Source organism: Aegilops tauschii, chromosome 1 (assembly GCF_002575655.3).
Source record: "Aegilops tauschii subsp. strangulata cultivar AL8/78 chromosome 1, Aet v6.0, whole genome shotgun sequence".
NCBI classification, from domain to species: Eukaryota; Viridiplantae; Streptophyta; class Magnoliopsida; order Poales; family Poaceae; genus Aegilops; species Aegilops tauschii.
This window is the reverse complement of record NC_053035.3, coordinates 319,678,429-319,703,466: the sequence shown is the minus strand read 5'-3', so window position 1 is coordinate 319,703,466 and position 25,038 is coordinate 319,678,429. Positions and strand designations below refer to the sequence as shown.

General features: G+C 58.7%; 2 protein-coding genes across 2 annotated transcripts; both read left to right on the top strand.

Annotated features, from left to right (window-relative positions):
• The first annotated feature begins 608 nt into the window (after positions 1-608).
• LOC141030671 (uncharacterized) lies at positions 609-932 on the top strand. Its single transcript, XM_073506179.1, has one exon. It carries the CDS (start codon positions 609-611, stop codon positions 930-932), a length of 324 nt encoding a protein of 107 aa, XP_073362280.1.
• A 2,546-nt stretch (positions 933-3,478) lies between these two features.
• Positions 3,479-4,117, top strand: LOC141030661 (uncharacterized). Its single transcript, XM_073506178.1, has 2 exons — positions 3,479-3,624; positions 3,898-4,117. The coding sequence occupies exons 1-2, from the start codon at positions 3,479-3,481 to the stop codon at positions 4,115-4,117; spliced, it is 366 nt and encodes a 121-aa protein (XP_073362279.1).
• Positions 4,118-25,038: the final 20,921 nt, after the last annotated feature.

The following is a 25,038-nucleotide window of genomic DNA, read 5'->3' as shown; positions in this document are numbered from 1 at the left end:
CGCGAAGGGCAAGGGCCTACCGCCTCCGCCTACCGGCCGCCAGTTTCGCCTCCTCAGCAGCTGGCGGCCCCTCTAGTCAGCATGCTCCAAGACGAGTTCCCCGATGCCAACGCCACTTATGTCGTCTTCACCAACGAAGCTGACGACAAGCACAGCCAGCGTCAGCACCACCGGGAGGTGAATGCTGTCGCCTCAGAGGTCCCCCAATTCATGCATTGGTCCGAGAGGCCCATCAGTTGGAGCTGTGAAGATCATTCGGCCATGAAGCCATCGCCGGGTGCTTATGCCATGGTGCTGGACTCCACCTTCTCAACGGAGAGGCGGGCTTGCCGCTTCTCCCGGATCCTGATAGACGGCGGTAGCAGCATCAACATCCTCTACCGCGACACCATGGAGAAGCTGGGCATCAAAGAGAAGCAGCTCCTGCCAGTTGGACCGTTTTCCATGGCATCGTACCCGGACTTTCCTGCTCTCCAATCAGAAAGATCAAGATCGACGTCCTGTTCGACGACAAGCTCCATTTCCGTCGCAAGCCAATCTAGTTTGAGGTGGTCAATCTAGACAGCCCCTACCACGTGCTTTTGGGCCGGCCCGCACTGGCCAAATTCATGGCAGTGCCGCATTACGCCTACCTGAAGATGAAGATGCCGGGTCCCAAGGGCATCATCACCATTGCCGGCGACTACCAAAAGTCGCTCGCATGCGTCGCTGCCAGCAGTCGGCTGGCCGAGTCCCTCGTCATCGCCGAAGAAAAGCGTCACTTTGCCCGGGCAGTGGCCATGGCTAGCGAGCAGCCGGCCATGCCATCTGATCCCAAGGATGCGGAGGCACATGGCTCCTTCCAGCTGGCCAAGGAAACCAAGAAGATCGCCCTGGATCCGACGCACCCGGAGAGATTTGCTGTCACGGGGGCTCACCTCGACAGCAAATAGGAAAGCGAGCTCGTCAATTTCCTCCGTGAGAATCAGGACATCTTCGCATGGCCCCCCAAGGACATGCTGGGTGTTCCGACGGATTTCGCCGAAAACAAGCTACATGTGAGATCGGATGCAAAGCCGGTCAAGCAACCCCTCCGCCGCTTATCAGAAGAGAAGAGAAGGATTGTTGGTGAAGAAATCGCCCAGCTTCTGGCAGCCGGCTTCATCATGGAAGTGTTCTATCCAGACTGGCTTGCCAACCCAGTCCTTGTTTTGAAGAAGAATAACAAGTGGCGTATGTGCATCGACTACACTAGCCTCAACAAAGCCTGCCCCAAGGACCCCTTTGCCTTGCCACAGATCGATCAAGTGATCGATTCCACGGCCGACTGCGAGCTGCTGTCTTTCCTGGATGCCTACTCCGGCTACCACCAGATCAAGCTGAACCCGGCCGATCGGCTGAAGACCGCCTTCGTCACACTATTCGGAGCCTTCTGCTACCTGACCATGACGTTCGGCTTGAGAAATGTTGGCGCCGTGTTTCAGCATTGCATGCAGAAGTGCCTCCTCAAGCAACTCGGAAGAAATGCCCACGTCTATGTAGACGATATTCTGGTGAAGACGGAGAAGTGCGGCACCCTTCTGGAGGATCTCAAGGAGACCTTAGACAACCTGCACCGTTTTCAGATCAAGCTCAGCCCAGAAAACTGTGTTTTCAGAGTACCAGCCGACCAGCTCCTTGGTTTCCTTGTCTCTGAACGCGGCATCGAGTGCAACCCCATGAAGACCAAGGCCATTGAGTGGATGCAGAGGCCGACCCGGCTGCGGGACGTCCAGAAGTTCACCGGGTGCTTGGCATCTCTCAACCGGTTCATCAGTCGGCTGGGCGAGAAGGCCCTCCCCTTGTACCAATTGATGAAGAAGACCACCTGCTTTGAGTGGACCGACCAGGTGGACGAGGCCTTCCTCCAGCTCAAGCGGATGCTTCCCACGCCGCCCGTTCTGGCCGCTCCGACTACTAAAGAGCCCATGTTCCTCTACATCGCCGCCCCCAGTCGGGTGGTCAGCACCGTGATCATGGTCGAGCACCCAGAAGACGGCAAGGCCCAGCCGGTCCAGAGGCCAGTATACTACCTGAGTGAGGTGTTGTCCGCCTCCAAGCAGAACTACCCCACTACCAGAAGATGTGCTACGGCTTGTACTTTGCCGCCAAGAAGCTCAAGCAATACTTCCAGGAGCACACCATCATGGTCGTCTGCACCGCCCCACTTGCCGAGATCATAGGCAACAGAGAGGCATCAACCAGGTGGCGAAGTGGGCCATTGAGCTAGCTCCCCACACCATCCTTTACCAGCCCTGCACCGCCATCAAGTCCCAAGCGCTGGCCGACTTCCTAGTCGACTCAGCCGAGACCCAGTACCTACCGCCAGCACCGAATTCTATCCATTGGCGGATGCACTTTGATCGCTCGAAGATGCGCAACGGTTTGGGAGATGACATCGTCATTACCTCTCCCAAAGGAGACAAGATCAAGTACACGCTGCAGATCCACTTTGCCGCCTCCAACAACGTGGCCGAGTACGAGGCACTCGTCCATGGGCTCCGGCTAGCCAAGGAGATCGGCATCTACCGAGTGCTGTGCTACGGCGACTCAGATCTAGTGGTCCAGCAGTCGTCAGGCGACTGGGATGCCAAGGACGCAAACATGGCGAGCTACCGCTTTCTCATCCAGCAGATCAGCGGGCACTTCGACGGGTGCGAGTTCCTCCACGTACCACGGACCGACAATGAGCAGGCTGATGCCTTGGCCCGGATCGGCTCCACCCGACAAGCCATACCAGTCAGCGTCTCCCTCCAGTGCCTACGCAAGCCGTCTATCAAGCCTTCGCTAGAATCAGAGTCCATCTTCGTGCCGGATGACCCCGGAGCAGTCGGATCCGGCTCGGGGACTTCAACAGTCGACCCGGGGACTTCGGCAAGCGGCCCGGGGGCTGCAGCACTCGAACCCGGCCCGGGGACTTCAGAACCCGGCTTGGGGGCTTCACAATCGGCCCGGGGACTTCAACAATGCAGCAAGTAGCAGCCGGCTCCGACCCGCCGCCTCCCAACCCAACCGCCATAGTACCTGTTGCAGTCATGATAGTGGTAGAAGCACCATCTTGGGCGCAGCCCATCCTCAACTTCCTAGTGAGCCGAGAGCTACCAGCCGATGAGATCTTGGCCCGGCAGGTGCAACGCTGGGTGCCAGCTTACACAATTGTCAACGGAGAGCCTGTCAGGCGCAGTGTGACTGGTGTCTTCCAGCGCTGCGTGGAGCCGGAGAAGCGCGTGGCAATCCTCAGAGATATTCATCAAGGCGAATGCGGCCACCACACCGCCTCCAGATCCCTTGTTGCCAAAGCTTTCCGCCATGGTTTCTTCTGGCCGACTGCTTTGGACGATGCCAAGGAATTGGTCCGCAAGTGCAAGGGTGCCCGCGCTTCAGCTCCAAACAACACCTGCCAGCCTCTGCACTCAAGATCATCCCCATCACTTGTCCGTTTGCTGTCTGGGGTTTGGACATGGTGGGCCTGTTCAAGACAGCACGCGACGGCATGGCCCATCTGCTGGTCGCCATGGACAAGTTCACAAAGTGGATGGAAGCAAAGCTAATCAAGAAACTGAATGGTCCGAACGCTGTGACCTTCATTACAGATATCACCATTCGGTACGGCATCCCGCACAGCATCATCACCGACAACGGCACAAACTTCGCCAAAGGCGACTTGGCCCGTTTCTGCGCGATGCAGGGCATCTGACTGGACCTAGCATCCGTCGCCCATCCGCAGTCAAACGGCCAAGTGGAGCGAGCAAACGCCCTCATCCTATCCGGCATCAAGCCTCGACCGGTCGAGCCGCTCGAGCGCTCGGCCGGCTACTGGATCGAGGAGCTGTCGGGCATCCTTTGGAGTCTCCGGACTACGCCGAACAAAGCAACCAGATTCACTCCTTTCTTCCTCGTATACGGGGCGGAGGATGTCATCCCAACTGACATCAAGTTTGACTTGCCTCGCGTCACCATTTACACGGAGGCAGAAGCGAAGGAGGCGCGAGAAGACGGCGTCGATCTGCTAGAAGAGGCCTGGCTGCTGGCACTCAGCCGGTTCGCCATCTACCAGCAGAGCCTGCGCCGCTACCATAGCCGGAAGGTCAGGCCATGATCCTTCCGTGAAGGGGACCTTGTGCTCCGGCTGATCCAGCGAATAGCCGGCCAGCATAAGCTCTTAGCTCCTTGGGAGGGGCCTTTCATCATCAGCAAGGCCCTGGGCAAAGACTCCTACTACCTCATCGACGCACAAAAGCCCAGGGCACGCAAGAGGGACGATTCTGGCAAAGAGACGGAGCGCCCATGGAACGCGAATCTTCTCCAACAATTTTACAGTTGATGCAGTGTATGTACCATCCTATCTTTTGTATTAAGCAAATACAATAGGTCCCCCGAGGCACACTCGAGGGCTACCTTTTTATCTATGTGATAAGCTTCGCCTATGAATGTGTTATTCCATTCTTTCACCCTGCCCGGGTCTGGTCAGCCGGCCCGGGGGCTCGCCGTCTTGACCTAAGTTGGCACCACCTACAGTCCGCTAAGTAATGTGCCGACAGCTAAGCCCTCTCTTGCCTTAGCCACAGCTCGCAGCGCGACTGTCCGACTGGCAAGAGCTAAAGGCATGAAATGCTATCCACACGAAAAATGACTAAGGAAGAACGTCAATATATGCTAGGCCGGCTCCTCGCCTCACCGTCCTGCTGCCCAGCAGCCGGCCGGCCGGCTTCTCGCTTGACTAGCTACACTCTGGACGACCGAAGAAACTTGCCTATCCTAAACGGCCAAGTCCCGGACCCGGCCACAGACCGCAGCATGGCTGTCCGGCTGGCAAGGCGGCAGCCACAGGAAGGCGGCAAAGGAAAAAGGCAAACAGAGCAAAGGCAAAACCAAGATAGAACCCGTCAAGAGCACAAGCATGTGCAAAAATAAGTTATTTACATAGCAAAAGTCCCAAGGCCAGCATTCAACAGAGTTTGAATTACACCCCCAGTGGGTGGAGCTGCGCCTAATTAACTTGTTTGTTCAAAGCATAAGACAGAAAAACTTGAAAGATAAGTGGCCGCCTAGGCCAAGGGCGCTGCGGGCGGCGTGGACAGGTCGACGGAGGCAAAGGCACCAGCTGGTGGAGCGTCCGACTGGCGGGTCTCGGCCTGGTCGGCGGCAGCAGTAGGCGTGGTTTCCCGCGGCTCGCTGGTCGAAGCCCGATCGGGCTCAGCCTGGCCGGTCGCTCCGGCGTCCGGTGCGACGTCCTCGCCTTCCTCGTCCTCGTCTTCCTCGGCTTCATCGCTTGAGGCGATCTCCTCAACCGAGTCCTTCCCCTCCTCCGGGTTCAGCCCGAACCAGGAAGGCGGCACCTCAGCGCCGTCTTCGTTCTGCTTCGGGATAAAGACGTCGGTGTCGGTGTACTCGGCAAGGTCGCCGTGCATTTGACGAGCTTGTAGCGCATCCAATCCAGCTCGGGTCCGGCCTCCTGACGGAAGGTGGCCAGCTGGGCCAGCCCCACACCCGGGTACCAGGCCTCGACAAACTCCAACGCCATCTGAGAGCGTACCTGAGCCGCGGAGCCCTTCCAGGCCTCGAACCATTCGACCGCCACCTTCAGCCAGTCGGCGGTCCGTTTGGGAGTGCGAGGAACCTGAGCATCCCGCCAGAGCCCGGCCAGGACCTGCTACCCGGCGCGCTGAAGACGGCGGAGCAGACGGTGCACCAGCTCAAGGCGCATCTTGATGGCCATGAGCTGCTCGCCCAGAGTCCGAGGAGCGTTCGCTGGAATGTCCACACCTGTCCTCCTCCGTTGATCGTGCCGCACCTCGATGGCCTGGCAGACGGCGACGGAGCTACCGGGAAGAAATTCTGTCCATAAGAAGACTAAGAGTTTAGAAGCCGGCTCCTGCAGCAGTCGGCAACTAAGCAAAAAAAGAAGAAAGGATTTACCTTCAACCATGTCCTCGATCACCCCGTAGCCGTCTGACGGTAGCTTCTCCCATTCGGCCCAGTCCGAGCACTGAGTCCCAAACTCGGCCTTGAGGAGCGTTTCCTCGTGCTTCAGCTGCTGGACCTCCGCCTTGTGCTTCTCCGCTGGGTCCGCCGGCTCCTTCGCAAGCCGGTCGCACTCCTTGGCCGCTTGGCTGCGCTCCTGCTCCTTGGCGTGGAGCTCGGTCTCGAGCTCGCCCACGTGTGTCCGCAGATGAGCGGCGGCCTGTGCCAAAACAAGAAAGAAATATCAGCATCAACCAAAAACAAGTAGTTGCCGGAAGATCCGGCCCGACTGCTCAACAGTCGGCTCGAATCTCGGGGGCTACACCCAGCGGGTGCACTTGCGTGCCCCCACTGAAAGATGGCCTACTTACCACGGCTCTGGTTCAGGTCAGCAGTCCACTTGGCCAGCGCCTGGTTCTGGGAGTTGTAGGCGGCCGCACGCAAGTTGTGGTAGTCCTGCAACACAAGCAACACTTCAGCATTCAGAAGCACACCTTGAAGTTCTAGCCCGCCTGCTCAGCAGCCGGCCTGGAACTCGGGGGCTACACCCAGTGGGTGCGCTGGCGCGCCCCCTCTGAAGATTACAAGAATTGAAAACAAGAGCAAGTGCGTACCCAAACGGCCGTCTGCATCACCAGCAGCTCGCTCCTGGACTTCAGGAGGGTGGCGTCGTGGGTGTTGAACTGGTCCAAGATGGCCTTCACCGCCACGTTAAGGACAGCCGAGCCGGCTCCTGACGTCCAGTCAGGCGGAGCGGCGCTGGTGGCCTCGGTATTGGGCACCGACGAGCTCACAGCCCCAACCTCTATCGGCCTTGGGGCTGAAACCGCCCGCGCTGGGCGCTGGCGCGCAGGGACGCGGGTCGTCGCCGCCCGGCTCACCACCAGCTCAGCGCTGGATGGAGGCACCTCCAGCACTTCGGGCCAGCTGCCTCTGTCGGATCTGGGGCTCCGGCAAAACCCTTAAGGTTCGAACTCTGGGGTGCGCACGAAGTTCTTTCCCTCCTACCGATCTACGCCCTAGCTCGCTAAGATCTGGAGGACGAACTCGACGAACTCACAACACAAGAACACAAGATTTATACTGGTTCGGGCCACCGATGTGGTGTAATACCCTACTCCAGTGTGGTGGTGGTGGATTGCCTCTTGGGCTGATGATGACAGTACAAGGGGAAGAACAGCCTCCTGAGGTTGAGGTGTTCTTGTGCTCTGTGAACTTGCGGGTGTGAGGATGGAGTGGATCCAATCCAAGATCCGTCGCCCCTACTGCGGTGGCTAGTTCTACTTATATAGGCCCTGGTCCTCTTCCCAAATATTGAGCGGGAAGGGAGCCAACAACGGCGGCCAATTTGAAAGGGGAGAGCTAGTACAAGCTATCTTGACAAAAGCGGTCTTCGCCTGCAAAAGGCCCTGAGGTGACGCCGTCCTGGGCTCCATGGTGACCTCCATCCTGGCGTCCTGCTGGTCTTGGTCTCGTTGCACTGATATGGAAACCTTTGCCTGATGCCTCGGTACTCCGCGCCTGCGCCTGCTCCCTTAGCACCAAGGAGGAAACAAGGACGCTGCACGCGCCGGCGCCCGCCTGGCGCCCGCCTGGTGTCGATCGTCATGGCTCACGTCACGAGAGCCTCGCGAGGTTTGCCCCGCCTTGATATCTCCGCTCCTCGTGAGGCAACCTGGGGAGGCCGCTCCTGAGGAGGTCTTGCGTCGCCCGCCTCGCGAGGCTTGGCCCCTCGCGAGGGTCTTGAATGCCTTGTTGATGAAGATGGGCCGTACAGGCCTAGTAGCACAGCCTCGCCGTGGGCCGCAGGCAGGCAAGTCTAGGGACCCCTGTTCCCAGAACACCGACAGTAGCCCCCGGGCCCAAGGCGCGCTTGGGCTTGGCTTTGAGGCGAAGCCAAAGGTCAAGTACGGAGCCCCGCGGGCCCCAAAAGCCTGCGGCCTCGGTTGACGTGTGGCGGTTGATTGGACGTGGGCGTCTCCGCTTCCCCACGCTGCCTCGGCAACTGCTCGACTTGACAAGTCCCTGCGACATGCAAGGAAAACCATCATTACCTGTGATCGTGGGGGGCGCTGGTTGGCCTTCTCTTGCTATAATTGGGGAGGGGGGCGGAGCCCCCGTCGCCCATCTCTTCCTTGCTCGCTTGCTTCTTCCTCCTTGCTCCATTGCTAGCAGCGCCACCAATGGCGCCACGAAGGAAGTTCTCTACCGCCGAGAAGTGGAAAGCCCCTCGCGAGGGACGCGGTTCCCCGGCGCCCAAGCGCGGACGCGGCCGTTCGCGCAAGCACGTCGCGACCCCCACCGCGGCCCACTGTCGTGGCGGCGCCGCGGCACGCAGAGGGGGAAATCCCAGCCATGGCGGTCCAGTTGATGAAGGGAGGCGTGCCATGGTGGCGCGGCCTTCCCGTCCGTGCTTCCATTCGGCGGAAGTGTCGCCGGAGTTCGTCGTCTGGTCAGAGAACCCGGCTGGCAACTGGCTCCAGCTTCCGCGCTTCTTCGTCGACGAACTGACGGCCTCTGGTCCAGGTGGGCTCTGGTTGCAGGCGGATGGTTGCTGCAGCAAGGCCTCTTGGGTCGCGGTCGAGACTTCCGCCACGGGCAACATAGCCCTGGCCCGTGGCTGGCAGACGTTCGCCCGCGCGCGCGGCCTTGGCAGGCGGTGCACCCTCCACTTCAAGTATGATGGTGGAGCGACTCTATGTGAGGGTGTTTGGGGAAGACGGTCGCCGTGCCGGGTGCTGCCCCGAGGCAAACGACGGCGAGGAGGTGCTCGGCCTTGGTGACGGTCGCGACGAGTATGAGGGCGAGCCCGCCCCCGACGGCGACCGTGTCTCGTCCAGCTACGGCGGCTCTTCCTCCGGCGACAGCTCCAGCAGTGGCGGGTACGACCAGCCGCCGCGCTGCCGCGCCTACTTTGAAGGCGGCAGCGGGTCGTCTCGTTGCCGCGCCTCCGTGAAGCGCGAGGAGGGGTCTAGCTATGCTCGGGATGTCGCTAGGGGCCTGCCTCCGTGGATCGCTGCAACGCTGCTTTTGTTTTGCTCTTTTTCGTGCATCAAAAAATGAAACCAGTATGGGCCCAGAGGGGCGTGTATCGAACTGTGGTTCCTTGGTTATTGCACTATGCGTGTTGTTCCCGTGCCGTGTTGCTATTTTGCGCAAAGATAACTTAACCTGGTGCATCCGGGACGCCCTCTTCCATACGAGGTGTTTGTTTCCTCGTATCCATCCTGACCTGGTGGTCTGTGCTTGCTCAGGAACTGCAAAATTCGCTAGGAGGTGCGCTAGAAGATTTGCCGTCCACCCAAGCCTTGACCTGGCGCTTTGTATCACGGTACCCAAGGGGCATGGAGTAGGAGAGATGCGCCAGTTTTCGGTCTCGACCGAGGGTGGCTCGCGAGAAGGCAGAGAGGAGAAAAATGCTCGCGAGGGCACCTGCCTAGCCCCCTCGCAAGGTATGCGAGAGAGAGAACACAAGCGAACCAGAGCCGAAAAAAGCGGTAAGAGGCGAGGGAATCGAATCAGCAAGGAACACCAAAAGCAAACTTTGATTAAGGAAAAGCGAGCCAACTACAGAAAGCAAATGAAAAGCCGCGTCCGACACCTAATCTAGTCTTCAAGTCTTCTCACCAGCGCGGAGCTAAGTGCTGCCACTAGGCGTGGGAGGGAGCCCTAGGGCCTGAGGCCGGCGCTCCTGAGACTCCGGGGCGTGTACAGCCCCACTCATTATTACGTGAGAGTGTCACGGGCGGCAATTCTTCACAGGCATCGGGCCTTCTTCACAGGCTCTGGGCCTTTCTTCACAGGCTCTGGGCCTTGCTTCATGGGTAGAATTTCCGGAGATGCTGGATGTTCCAGGCGTTCTGGATGGGTATCCCGTCCTGCCTCTCCAAGCGCGCGGCGCTAGGCCTGGAGACATGGACGACCCTGAACGGGCCCTCCCACATGGGTGAAAGCTTGTGCAGCCCTTCCCTGGAGAGGACCCGCCTGAGGACGAGGTCGCCCACCTCGAGCGTCCTGGAGCGGACGTTGCGGCAGTGGTATCACCGCAGCGCTTGCTGGTACCTTGCCGCCCTAAGTGCAGCTTCGCGACGACGTTCCTTCCCCAGCACGAAATCCATCCCCCGCGTGGCGTCCTGCTGCGTTTCGTCGAACGCCAGGACCCGTGCGGAGCAATGCTTGACCTCGTGAGGAAGGACTGCTTCAGCTCCGTAGACAAGGAAGAATGGGGTCTCGCCCGTTGGCTTGGTGGCGGTGGTGCGGATGGACCACAGCACTGACTGAAGCTCGTCGTGCCAGCCCCTGCCACAGGCCTCGAGCTTCTTCTTGAAGGTCCTGGTCTTGAGGCCCCTCAGGACCTCCGCGTTGGCGCGTTCGAACTGACCATTGCTCCTGGGGTGCGCCACCGAAGTGTAGCAGATCTGCGTTCCAAGGTTAGCACAATAGGTTTTGAAGAGGTTACTAGTAAACTGCGAGCCGTTATCTGTGTGATGCGGTTGGGGACCCCGAAGCAGCTCACGAGGCCCTTGATGAACTTGACAGCAGAGCCGGCTGGGATGGTACGGATGGCTTCCACTTCCGCCCACTTGGTGAACTTGTCAATGGCGACGTAGAGGTAGTGGTAGCTCCCTGGCGCTCAAGGGAACGGGCCCAAGATGTCCAGCCCCCAGACCGCGAACGGCCACGTGAGCGGGATGGTCTGGAGGCCCTGAGCCGGCTAATGAATTTGCTGGCATGGAACTGGCAAGCTTCGCAGGAGTTCACCAACTCGGCCGCGTCGTTGAGCGCCGTGGGCCAGTAGAATCCACTGCGGAACACCTTGCCGATGAGAGTCCGTGATGACGAGTGGTGTCCGCAGTCCCCACCGTGTATGTCAACCAGCAACTCCTTTCCTTGGTCACTTGAGATGCAGCGTAGCGTAGCATCGTTCGCTCGCTTCCTGTACAACTCACCGTCCTGGATACAGTATGCCGTGGCCTGCCGGGGCACGCACTCTACGTCCTCTTCCTTCTCCGGCAGCGTCCCTTGCATTAGGTACTCCTTGAATTCCTTGGTCCAGCATTCCTCCTGGGGCTCGAGCGCCAAGAGCAGGCGAGCTCCTGAGGTCGGGCCACAGGCTGGGGCTCCCGTGGCAGGTGGATGTGGGAGCTCCTCCCGAGTCTGAGCCGTGCTTGAAAGTGGTGGTGTCGCTGATGGCTTGAAGAGCCATTCCTCAAAGACGCCGGGCTCTTGCGGCTGCCACTTGGATGCTCTCCTGGCGATGTCGTCGGCTTCCTTGTTGGTGCCCCGGGGCACATGCTGCAGCTCCAGGCCCAAGAACTGCTTCTCCATCTTGCACACCTCCGCGAGGTATGCCTCCATATGCTCGTCCTTCGGCTCGTATACTTTGTTGGAGAAGTAGACGAGGAGCTGCGAGTCGCCTCTAACGGTAAGGCGCTTCACCCCCAGAGCTGCCGCGACCTTCAGGCCAGCTATGAGGCCTTCGTATTCTGCGATGTTGTTGGAGACCTTCTCGCCGTGCTGAAAGCAGAGTTGCACGGCGTAGTAGAGCTTATCCTGAGTGGGCGAGATTAGTACTGCTCCAGCCCCTGCGCCTTGGTGCGCGAAGGCGCCATCAAAGTACATGACCCAACCGTCCGGTGCCTCGCTTCCTGGCGAGGTGGATCGGTCTTCGCCTTCTTCGAGTGTCGGGGCATCCATCCATTCCGCCACAAAATCAGCGAGCGTGGTCCCCTTGATGACCCTGGTAGTGCTGAACTCCAACTGGAATGCTTGCAGCTCGATGTTCCACTCAGCGACCCTTCCAGCTGAGTTGGGGCTCCTGAGCACCCTCTCCAATGGGTTGGCCGAGACGACCTTGATAGGGTGGCCCTGGAAGTAGTGCTGCAGCTTGCGTGAGGCCACCAAGAGCGCGAGCAGGAGCTTCTGAGGCATGGGGTATCGTGCCCTCGCGTCCCGCAACACGGTGCTGACAAAGTACACCGGGTGTTCGATGAGGGCTGGCACGCTGTTGAGGCTCGGGTCTTGCGGAGATTGGGGCGTCTCCTGAGGTGGAGGGGCTCCTGAGGCGTGACTGCTTTCGGGAATTTCGGCAACGCCGTCTTGCCGAGCTTGGTCTTCTGCTGCAAAGGCTTTTGCGGCGCCTTCCTGACCCTGCATTACTGCAGCTATAGCTTGGCGCAATGCGCCCTTGGCTTGGTGGTCCTCCCGAACCGCCACCAGCGCTGCGCTGGCGGAGTACGGGGTGGCGGCAAGGTAGAGCACTAGGGGCTTGAGAGGTCGTGGTGCCACCATCACCGGAGAGCTGGTCAGGTACTTCTTGAGGTCTTGGAAGGCTCTGTCAGCCTCCGGGGTCCACTCGAACGGGCCCTTCTTCTTCATGAGCTTGAAGAAGGGAAGGCGCGCTCTCCCAGCTTGGAGATGAAACGCCCCAACGCAGTCACTCATCCCGCCAGCTTCTGCATCACTTTGAGGGTCTGTGGTGGGCTCATGTCCTCGATGGCCTTGATCTTCTCCGGGTCGCCTCGATCCCTCTGTGGGACACGACTTATCCCAGCAGCTTGCCAGAAGGGACACCGAACACACACTTCTCCGGGTTAAGCCGCAAGTTCACCTCGCGCAGGCTCTCGAAGGTCTCCTCCAAGTCTTGAATCAAGGTTCTCGCCTCCCGAGACTTTACCACTATGTCATCGACGTAGGCCTCTGTGTTTCTCCCGAGTTGCCGCCCGAAGGCGATGTGCATCAGCCGCTGAAAGGTCGTGCCCGCGTTGCGCAGCCCGAAGGGCATGCAGGTGTAGCAGTACACCCCACACGGGGTCAGGAAGGCTGTCTTCTCCACATCTTCCACCGCCATCTTGATCTGGTGATATCCTGAGAATGCATCCAGGAAGCACAGCAGGTCGCACTCGGCGGTGGAGTCGACGATCTGATTGATGCGTGGGAGCGGGAATGGATCTTGGGGGCAGGCTTTGTTAAGGTTGGTGAAGTCAATGCACATCCGTTTCTTCCCGCCTTTCTTCGGCACTATGACGGGGTTCGCCAGCCATTCAGGATACCGAACCTCGCGAATGGCTCCCGCCGCCTCCAGCTTGCGGGTCTGCTGGACGATGAAGGCCTGCTTCTCAGTGGACTGCCGTCTCGCCCGCTGCTTCACGGGGCGTACATTGGGGCACACGCTTAAATGACGCTGAATCACCTCTTTCGGGACTCCTACCAGCTGATTAGGCTCCCACACGAATATATCCTTGATTGCGCGCAAGAACCTCACCAATGCTTCCTCTTGACCTGGGTCGAGGCCCGCACCTATGGTAAAGGTGGCTCCTGCGGGTCCGTCCTCGTTGACTGGCACCTGCTTGGTTTTTGCCTTGTCTTGGGTGAACAGCTGCTTCTTCTTGGTAGGCGCAGCCTCCTTGGCTTCAGGGGTACCGGCGTCGGCGAGCTGCGCTGCCGCTACGGTCTTGAAAGCAAGCTTGAGTGCCGTCACGGCCTCCTTGGTGTCCCCCTTGATGGTGAGGACGCCATTGCTCCCAGGCATCTTCATGAGGTTGTAGACCGGGTGAGTCGCCGCCATGAACTGGGCGAGAGCTGGGTACCCGAGGATGGCATTGTACGGGAGACCGATGCGGGCGATGTCGAAGTCGACCAGCTCGGTGCGGTAGTTGTCGCGTGTGCCGAAGGTGACTGGGAGACGGATCTGTCCTAGAGAGTGGGCAGCGCCGCCACCAACTCATGAGAAGGGCTTGCTGAGACTGAGTCGCTCGAGCGGCACGTGAAGAAGGCTGAAGGCCTCCACGGAGAGCAAGTTGAGGCCGACACCACCGTCGATGAGGGTCTTGGTAACAACCACGTTGCAGATGGTGGGCGTGCAGAGCATTGGGAGCATGCCCGAGCCGACGGTGGAGTCGGGGTGGTCTTCTGAGCTGAAGGTGAGGTCGGCCTCTGGCGCAGCCCAACCCGGCGGAGCCCCCGGGCGCTTGGAAGCGGCCCCAATATGACGGAGGAACGACTTGACATGGCGATCTGAAGGCGGTGCTTGAGAGCCGCCCAGCAGGGCTGCGACTGCGTGGTGCGCCGGCACCGCGTAGCGAGCAGTGAAGAGGTTGCAGAGTTCTGCCTGGCGCCCGCCTGGTGTCGATCGTCATGGCTCACGTCACGAGAACCTCGCGAGGTTTGCCCCGCCTTGATATCTCCGCTCCTCGTGAGGCAACCTGGGGAGGCTGCTCCTGAGGAGGTCTTGCGTCGCCCGCCTCGCGAGGCTTGGCCCCTCGCGAGGGTCTTGAATGCCTTGTTGATGAAGATGGGCCGTACAGGCCTACTAGCACAGCCTCGCCGTGGGCCGCACGCAGGCAAGCTTGGGGACCCCTGTTCCCAGAACGCCGACAGCCTCGCTCGCCAGCAGTCGGCACGCGCGGAGGCATCTGCGTCTCCGAGATGACGGGGTCATCCACTCCCCTCTCCAGCACCGCCTGGTCGGCGCCTGGCCCTCCACCACCAGCGGCTCCGCTTGCTGTGGGCCGGTGGCCTCCGGAGCTCCGGTACGGGCCAGCTCCTCCGCCCGCGCCTTGGATGCTGCATCCGCCTGCTCCTTGGCCGCTGCGTCGGCCTGCGCCTTGGCCGCCACGTCGGCCTCTGCCCGCGCCGGATCTGCTGCCTCCGCCTCTGCCTGTGCCGTGGCGTCCCGCTCCTGCTGCGCCTCCCGCGCGTTCCTCTCCGTCGCCACCCGAAGGGCGGCGGCTGGGTCCACACGGCAGGCATCTTTGGGGACGCCTGCCGACCCAATCACCCAGGCGGACGAGGCCTGCGACACAGAAAGCTGGGTCCTGCATGACATGGAAAGTGAAGCTAAGAAGTTTGCGAGAAGCAAGCAAACGCAAGACAGAAACTCACAAGAGAAGAAAAGTTAAGACAAAAACAATCAAGACAAAAAGCAGCCAAAACACTTACGCGGACACCATCGGACGCTGCTTCAGGGTCCTCTTGATGGCGGTCACCTTCGCGGCCTCTTGTCGCTTGGTCGCGGCGACCGTGGACTTGGCCTTCTTGCTCGGCCGACTGCCGAACATTCCCCCGTTAGCGCGGCACTTCGACGTGCCGGGTGCTCCAGTCGGCCGCGCCGTCAAAGAGCCGGCCCCTGTCCTGTCAGCGCCTTCTGGGCGGCGTTGTTCGTCACCGTCCTTGTCGTCGTCCGGCCAGTCCCAGACGTCGCCGCCTCCTCCCGCGGAGCCGCCTGCTCCATCGCCGCCTCCTTCGGCGGCGGCGTCCACCTCCAACGCGGCCGCCCCCAGCTTGGGGTCGCCCACATCGCTCACCTCCCGGTCCGGCATCCATTGATGGCCAGGAGACGGCGCAGCGACTGCCGCTTGGCCAGCAAAGCGATGCATCATGTTCGGGTGGTCAGGGCGGATGAAGAGAACATCGTAAGCAAAATAGGGAGACCAGACACTAATCGCAGGCGGCGGGTTGGCGCGGTTGTACGGCGGCTTGCCGAATCTCCATTCGACGTCGTCGAGCTAGCTGTTGGAGAAATAATTTACATGCCGGACCACTTCGACGGTCGGCAGCTCCTTCGTCGACATCCGGCAGGGGTCGAGGCGGCCGCTCATCTCGCAGATCAGATGGGGCCGGAGTTGGAGGCGTGACACCCAGCAGGTGACGAAGGCGGCCAGAAGGTCCGCCGGCTGGAGCCCCTCCGACTCCGTCATCTCCCGAAGTGGGTCGAGGATGTTGGAGACAGCGGCCGGCAGCGGTCTGCCGGGTTGCTGGCCCCAGTTGGCCCACGTCCCAGGAGGCGGACCGGCGCGAAGACCGGCAAGTTGATGTAGTCGCGGACGGGGTCAACATTGCGGAGGTAGAAGTATGTCTTCTGCCACAACTTCACCGACTCATGCAAGACGACAGCCGGGAACCGGACCCCGCTGCCGGAGCGCCGCACGGCGACGCACGCACCGCACTGGGCCGGCTCGCCCTTGGCCGCTGTGCCGAGCTTAAGATAGAAAAACCTGCTCCACATCTCAATTGTGGGCAGGACGCCGCGGTAGCCCTCGCAGAAGGTGACGAAGGTGGATAGCAGCACCACCGTGTTGGGCATGAGGTGGAGCGGCTGCACGCGGTAGAACTCAAGGAACTCTCGAAAGAAGGCGCTTTGTGGCTAGCCGAAGCCACAGAGGAAGTAGCTACGGAAGACGACAAACTCGCCGGCCTGCGGCGCCGACGAGATCTCCCGCTCGTTCGGGAGGCGCGTCCCTAGGAACACCGCGCTGGGTATCCGCCGCATCAAGTGGAGGAACTCGAGGTGCTCGTTGTGGATGTTGGAGCCGTCCCACTCGCCCTGCACCATGGTTCGCGACGACTTGGCGGTGGCGCGGTGAAGTCAGACGACGGCGAGGCCGCGGCAGCATGGAGAGGTCAGACGACAGCGGGCTGCAGCAGTGCTTCAGCGGCGGAGCAGCGCGGCAACACAGCGACGACAAGAAAGCAAAGGAAGCAGGGGAGCAAGAAGATGGAAAGTGAGGGGGGCGCGCGTGCATTCCGCCGCACCCCCCGCCTCCTACTTACGGCGGAGCCGCAGAGACAGGGCATGGGGGGCGTGGGGATTAACTGCGCCCACGCCCAACACGACCCCGCGTTTCCCGCGCCTTTAAGGCGCATAATCATTGTGCGTGGGGAGGTCAACCGCCCACCTCGGCCGCAGCAGATCCGCGCGCGCGCCAAGGCCCTGTACTGGTGGGCCCGAGCCTGCGGCGATGTCCCATCATGGGCGTGGGCTGGCTAGCTGGCCTGGCCTGCTGCCGGCACGTGGCTCGCGAGCAACGGGCGGCAGGCGCGCCACCTGACGCCCACTCGACGATTCAAATCCATCAGGTGGCCGACTCAGCTACAATCGGCTCCTGACAGACGACATCGCCTGAAGCCGGACGAAGCAAGAATACAAGACCACTCGGAGTAGGAAGCTGCCGAGGCACTTTGGCTTGAGCCGCGGTGCCCCACCAGCTTCGGGGACTACTGTCGGAGGGATTGACCACGGGTAGCCTCATCCGCACCCCATAACATTTCAAGACATCGGGGCTAGCAAGGCCCCTCGCACCTTTCGGACGTGCGGCTGGTTCCTTGGGCTGGCTGGCCCAAGGGCCGGCTACCAGAAGACGACGTACACTTAGAGGGTGGCCTCAGGGGGCCGGCTTCTAGCAGGCTGCCCCCTCCCCTTAGAGTTTGCGCCCATTCATTATGACGAGACAGGGCGTGGCTACACGACCACCCCCTCCCCTGTATCACGGATGAGCGTGGCAACATGTGAGCCGACCCAGCGGACGCCTGCCTGCCCGGCAGCACTGTAGCCATACGGCTCATGACGCAACCCACGATAGCCAGCGCCATGCTCCCACGATGGGCGGTCGGTACGGCCCACAGGCGACGGGCCCTACCTGTCCGTGAGCAATCAAAAGACGGCGTACCCCGGGAAGGCGGCCTAGAGGGCGGGCCGGCCTCTAGCAGGCGGCCCTTCCTCCCCTTGGTCTGTGCGCCATTAATCTGATCAGACGGAGTGTGGCAATAGTAAGCGCCTACTAGGCGGCAGGACTGTAGCCATGCGTGCCTCGACAAGGCCTCCGTCATCAAGGGCGAGGCTACGGCAAAAGGAGGTTAGCATGGCCCACAGGCAGCGGGCCCTACCTGTCGGCCGGGTTCACGGCAGCCAGTGTGACCCACCAGGCGGCGGGCCCCAGCAGCCGGTGGAGAACCTGGCACCCCAAGACACTGACGCCCGGGTCCTACACCCGACCGTATTACCATTGTACCCCTAGGGGGTAGGCCTATATAAACCCCAAGGTTCACCCATGCAAAGGGTTCAGCACCCACACAAACACACCCATAGCTAGAGAGGCAAAGGAGCTAGCCTAGCTCTTCTTCCTCCTCCGGCCGAACAGCTCAAAGAGCAACCTTGTAGCCACCTATTGACGTTAGTCATCATGCGGAGACCCCGCAGAGCAGGTCTTGGGGTGTTATCTCCACGGAGAGCCCCGAACCTGGGTAAGACTTGTAGGCGTTTGAGATCTCGCTCACTCCCGCTTCCAGGGCCCGACGACGTACTCATGTATCCATCCATGATAAGCCACCCCCTGGCATATGTCGCTAGATTACCCCGACATGGTGCGATCTATGATGTCTCTTACCGATTTACCACTATCGTTTTGGGGTTATGCATTAGAGACAACTGCATTCACGTTAAATAGGGCACCGCCTAAATCCATTGAGACGACACCATATGAACTGTGGTTTGGCAAGAAACCTAAGCTGTCGTTTCTTAAAGTTTGGGGTTGTGACACTTATGTCAAAAGCCTTCAGCCTGGTAAGCTCGAACCCAAATCGGAGAAGTGCGTTTTCATAGGATATCCTAAGGAAACAATTGAGTACACCTTCTACCATAGATCCGAAAGCAAGATCTTTGTTGCTAAGAATGGAACATTTCTAGAGAAGGAGTTTCTCTCGAAAGAAGTGAGTGGGAGGAAAGTAGAACTTGCTGACGTAATTGTACCTTCTCTCAATTTGGCAAGTAGCACATCAGAGAAATTCGTTCCCATGGTGCCTACACCAACTAGAGAGGAAGCTAATGATGATGATCATGAAACTTCAGATCAAGTTACTACTGGACCTCATAGGTCGAACAGAGCACGTTCCGCACCAGAGTGGTATGGTAATCCTATTCTGGAAGTCATGTTACTAGACCATGATGAACCTACGAACTATGAAGAAGCTATGATGAGCCCAGATTATGAGAAATGGTTTGAGGCCATGAAATCTGAGATAGGATCCATGTATGAGAACAAAGTGTGGACTTTGGTGGACTTGCCCGATGATCGGCGAGCCATAGAGAATAAATGGATCTTCAAGAAGAAGACTGTCACTGATGGTAATATTACTGTCTACAAAGCTCGACTTTTCACGAAAGGTTTTTGACAAGTTCAAGGAGTTGACTACAATGAGACTTTCTCACCCGTAGCGATGCTTAAATCTGTCCGAATCATGTTAGCAATTGCCGCATTTTATGATTACGAAATCTGGCAAATGGACGTCAAAACTGCATTCCTTAATGGATTTCTTAAAGAAGAGTTGTATATGATGCAACAAGAAGGTTTTGTCGATCCTAAAGGTGCTAACAAAGTGTGCAAGCTCCAGCGATCCATCTATGGACCGGTGCAAGCATCTCGGAGTTGGAATGTACGCTTTGATGAGGTGATCAAAGCATATGGTTTTATACAGACATTCGAAGAAGCCTGTATTTACAAGAAAGTGAGTGGGAGCTTTGTAGCATTTCTAATACTGTATGTGGATTACATATTGTTCATTGGAAATGATGTAGAATTTCTGGATAGCATAAAAGGATACTTGAATAAGAGTTTTTCAATGAAATACCTCCATGAAGCTGCTTATATATTGGGAATCAAGATCTATAGAGATAGATCAAGACGCTTAATAGGACTTTCACAAAGCACGTACCTTGATAAAGTTTTGTAGAAGTTCAAAATGGATCAATCAATGAAAGGGTTCTTGCATGTGTTACAAGGTGTGAAGTTGAGTCAGACTCAATGCCCGACCACTGCAGAAGAAAGAGAGAAAATGAAAATCATTCCCTATGCCTCAGCCATAGGTTCTATCATGTATGCTATGTTGTGTACCAGACCTGGTGTGTGCCTTTCTATAAGTTTGGCATGGAGGTACCAAAGTAATCCAGGAGTGGATCACTAGACAAGGGTCAAGAACATCCTCAAGTACCTGAAAAGGACTAAGGATATGTTTCTCGTTTATGGAGGTGACAAAGAGCTCATCGTAAATGGTTATGTCGATGCTAGTTTTGACACTGATCCAGATGACTCTAAGTCACAAACCTGATACATATTTATATTGAATGATGGAGCTATCAGTTGCTGCAGTTCCAAGCAGAGCATCGTGGCGGGATCTACGTGTGAAGCGGATTACATAGCTGCTTCGGAAGCGGCAAATGAAGGAGTTCATATCCCATATAGGTGTAATACCTAGTGCATCGGGTCCGAAAATCTTTTATGACAATACTGGAGCAATTGCCTTAGCGAAGAAATCCAGATTTCACAAAAGAACCAAACACATCAAGAGACGCTTCAACTCCATTTGTGATCAAGTCAAGGAGGGAGACATTGAGATTTGCAAAATACATATAGATCTGAATGTAGCAGACCCGTTGACTAAGCCTCTTCCACGAGCAAAACATTATCAGCACCAAGACTCCATGGGTGTTAGAATCATTACAATGTAATCTAGATTATTGACTCTAGTGCAAGTGGGACACTGAAGGAAATATGCCCAAGAGGCAGTAATAAAGTTGTTATTTTATATTTCCTTATTCATGCTAGAATTGTATTTGTTGGAAACCTAAATACATGTGTGAATAAATAGACAAACACCGTGTCCCTAGTGAGCTTCTACTTGACTAGCTAATTGATCAAAGATGGTTAAGGTTTCCTAACCATGGACATGAGTTGTCATTTGATAACGGGACAAGACCCATCCGTTAGCTTAGCATTATGATCGTCAGTTTTATTGCTATTGCTTTCTTCATGACAAATACATATTCCTTCGACTATGAGATTATGCAACTCCCGAATACCGGATGAATGCCTTGTGTGCTATCAAACGTCACAACGTAACTGGGTAATTATAAAGATGCTCTACAGGTATCTCTGAAGGTGTTTGTTGAGTTGGCATAGATCGAGATTAGGATTTGTCACTCCGAGTATCGGATAGGTATCTCTGGGCCCTCTCGGTAATACACATCATAAGCTTGCAAGCAAACGACTAAAGAGTTAGTCACGAGGTGATGTATTATGAAATGCGTAAAGATACTTGCCGGTAACGTGATTGAACTAGGTATAGAGATACCGACGATCGAATCTCAGGCAAGCAACATACCGATGACAAAGGGAATTACGTATGCTGTCATAACGGTTCGGCCGATAAAGATCTTTGTAGAATATGTTGGAGCCAATATGAGCATCCAGGTTCCGCTATTTGTTATTGACCGGAGAGTTGTCTCGGTCATGTCTACATAGTTCTCGACCTCGTAGGGTCAGCACGCTTAACATTCGATGACGATATTGTATTATATGAGTTATGTGATTTCGTGACCGAATGTTGTTCGAAGTCCCGGATGAGATCACGGACATGATGAGGAGTCTCGAAATGGTCGAGAGGTAAAGATTGATATATAGGATGATGGTTGATACGTCTCCAACGTATCTATAAGTTTTTATTGCTCCATGCGATTATATTATCTGTTTTGGATGTTTTATATGCATTAATATGCTATTTTATATTATTTTTGGGACTAACCTATTAACCTAGAGCCGAGTGCCAGTTTCTTTTTTTTCCTTGTTTTTGATCTTCGAAGAAAAGGAATACCAAATGGAGTCCTAACGGAATAGAACCTTCGCGATGATTTTTCTTGGACCAGAAGACACCCAGGAGACTTGGAGTACAAGTGAGAAGAGCCACGAGGCGGCCACAAGGGTGGTGGGCGCGCCCAGGGGGTAGGGCGCGCACCCTACCTAGTGGCCCCCACGGTGACACCCTAACCTAGATCTTCCTCCTATATGTTCACATATATTCCCGAACCACCGGAAGCATCCACGAAAACACTTTTCCACCGCCGCAACCTTCTGTTCCTGTGAGATCCCATCTAGGTGCCTTTTCCGGCATCCTGCCTGTCGGGGGGATGGACCCCGGGCAGGCAACGGAACCCGGATCCTCTTCAAAAACAACGGGGCTGGCACCGCCCCTCAATACCGGCGCGCGCTTGGCCGGGTCGCTCGATCCGGCCAAGCCCCCCAAGCCGGCCAGACTAGCCGACCCTGCAAGACGCGTCAACTTGGCCCCAACAACTGGCACAAGACAGCCGAACCCGGCACGGCCAAGGCCTCACCAAGCCAGCGCCACCCATGGCATGCTACACAATCCAGCCGCGGGTCAACTCCCGTCCCATCCAGGCCGTATGACGGGGACAAGATTTCAATGAACGATGACCAAGGCAACAGTGCCCCGCCCATGCCTCTGGTCAGCAGGAACGTGGCAACAGTGCCCCTCACCTACCCGCTGACCAGGGCCGGCGTGGCAACAGTGCCCCCACCCTCACCGCTGACGACAGCAAGCGGCAACCTGACGGAGAGCACTGTACGCGGCTCGACTCGGCCACGCCCTGACGATCGACAAGACGGCGCACAGTCCCCCTAGGCTTGCGGGGCCCATACCTAGGGGAACCCGGCGAACCACAAGCCCTCAGCAGGGCCCAGCCCGGGACCCCGGACACCGACTACACGGACCCACCGACTTATAACATTACCATTGTACCCCCAAGGGGTTGGACTATAAAACCCCCGGGAGCCCACGATCATTCGAGGGGCGAAGCAGAAGGACTAGCCACAAAAAACAGCAACACCGGAGAGAAGGAGCAGACCAAGCCTTGGCCAGCTTCCTTCCACCTTCATACAACTCCAGGAGCAACATTGTACTATCGATCATCCAACTACACTCGGCAGGACTAGGGGTATTATCTCTCCGGAGAGCCCCGAACCTCGGTATGTCCGGCGTCCCGCGCCCGATCATGCCCACCTCGCCTCTGGAGCCCACCAGCGCCCTCGAGCCTCCTCCTCTCTTTAGCCATCCCTTGGCATCTGCCGTGCACCCACCACGACAGTTGGCGCCCACCTTGGGGCAGCTCGAGGAGCTGGCCGGGAGCATGCTTCGGACGGGGCCCTTCTCCTACGCCGATGAGTCCGTCGCTCTGGCGGATGACGTCGTCGGCGCGCTCGCCGCCTCCTTCGCCGCGCTGCGCATCTCCGATGCGTTCGCGGCCGACGAGTACCCTAGCGAGGTGCTCAGCTACCCTGACTCTCCCCTCTCCCTCGGCGGCGGCGTTTCCGCTGGGGGTAACGGGCGTCCATGTGGAGGTCTTCGTCACCGGCAACGGCGCCTCCTCCTTGTCGAGCAAGACGAGGACGGCTGCCGAAGCTAGTGCCGCAGCAGATCGGATCGAGCCGTCCGATCCGTTGTGCGCCGTGATGCAGAGCCTCCGCATCCCCATCGGCACCGACGTCGACGCCACCAACGTCGCTGAGGCCCGAACCCAGCTCGAGGAAAGGCGCCAGCAGATGCTGGACATATCTGAGACATTCGCCGCCACTCAGCGTCGCCTGGACGCCGCTCAGCTGGAGCGCGACGCCTCCTACAGATTCACGCCCGCCGCGGCCGAGCCAAGCCGGGTCGCCGATGTGCGTGCCCGGGGAGGAGCGATCGGCCAGGCCCTCGGCACCGTCCCAGCCGTCTACGAGACCCCAGAGAAGAACATGCGTGCGGCCCAGGCAGCCGCAGTCGGCCTGGACCAGCTCGCGGGTGAGGAGCTGAAAGAGCGCATCGGGCGGATGCATGAACTCCTCCACGCTGCCAACACCCAGCAGGACCGCCTCAACCAGCTCGCCAAGACGGCGGTGTCCGGCTCCGCCCGCCTTGGCGGGCCCGGCAAACTTCTGCACACCGCTTCCTCGCCACCCGGCGAGGCGCACTCCGGCCAAGCCCGGACTCGGCGCGTTCCGGCCGCTACAGCCGTCGGCGGATTGGGCAACGAGCCCGTCCTAGAAACCCAGCGTGGACCCGGCCAGCATGGCCGGCGTCCGACTCCAACCGACCTGGCCCCCAGTGGCCTGGCCGCAAGTCGACTCGGCCCACGCGCCATCGACGACACCGACGCTCGCCACCGCCTCGATCAGCTCGCTCGCTCCCTGGAGGTGGAGGAGAGCGGTGCTATCGGGCCAGCGTGCTTCGGCCCGCGCATCCGGGAGGAGCCTTTCCCCAAAGGATTCATGCTCCCCCGCGACACCCCCAAGTACAACGGGACGATGAAGCCAGAAGACTGGCTCACCGACTACACCACGGCCATTGGCATCACCGGTGCCAATCGTCGTCTCGCCGTGCGCTACGCACCGCTCCTGCTCCAAGGGTCGGCCCGCACGTGGTTGAACAGCCTGCCGATCGGTAGCATCAACACGAGGGTGGATTTCGAGGAAGCCTTCGTCCGCAACTTCACGGGGACCTTAAAGCCCTAGCCAGCTCGCCATGTGCGTGCAAGGGCCTACGGAGACCGGTCGCGAGTACCTCGCACGCTGGACCGAGCTCCGGAACAGCTGCGAGGGCGTCCATGAAGTCCAGGCGATCCAGTACTTCGTCAGCGGGTGCCGAGACGGCACCCTCCTCAAGCACAAGCTCTTACGCTCCGAGCCGGCCACCATGGCCGCGCTCATGGTGACGGCGGACAAGTACGCCAACGCCGACTCCGCCATGAAGATCCAGGTGGTGCTGGATGAAGCCGGCAAGGCGAAGCCGGTTCCCCCTCCGAAGTCGGCCGGCGAAAGCAGCCGGCAGCAGCATCACCAGAACAACAAGCGCAAGGCCGACCAGCCGGCGCCGCGTCACGACAACCGGCCCGTCGCGGCCACCAAGCCCGCGGCGGACCCGGCGGCAAAGCGTCGGCAAACCGGCAAGACGGCATGGCAACCCGCCATGAGCTTCGAGCAGATGCTCGACGCCCCCAGCAAGCAGCACAGCGGCGCAAGACCCTCCATGCACACGCTTCGGCAGTGCACCATCACCAAGCGCATCATGAGGGGCGACGTCCCGTCCCCTCCGGCTCCGGCTCCAGGCACGGGACAGCCGCCTCCGCCTCCACCGCCGCCTCCAGCTGGCGGCGCGATGTGCGACGACGCCTACCCGGACCAGAGCGCGGCCTACGTCGTCTTCACCAGCCTCAGCGACGACAAGCGCAGCGAGCGCCTCCTTCGGCAGGAGGTGAACACCGTCGTCCCGGCCAAACCGGAGTTCATGCATTGGTCGGATCGCCCGATCACCTGGACCGGGGAGGATCACCCGACAGTCATGCCGAGTCCGGGTGGTTACGCCCTCATCCTCAACCCCACCATCGTCGCGCGGCGCACATGCAAGTTCTCCCGAGTCCTCATCGACGGCGGTAGCAGCATCAACATCCTC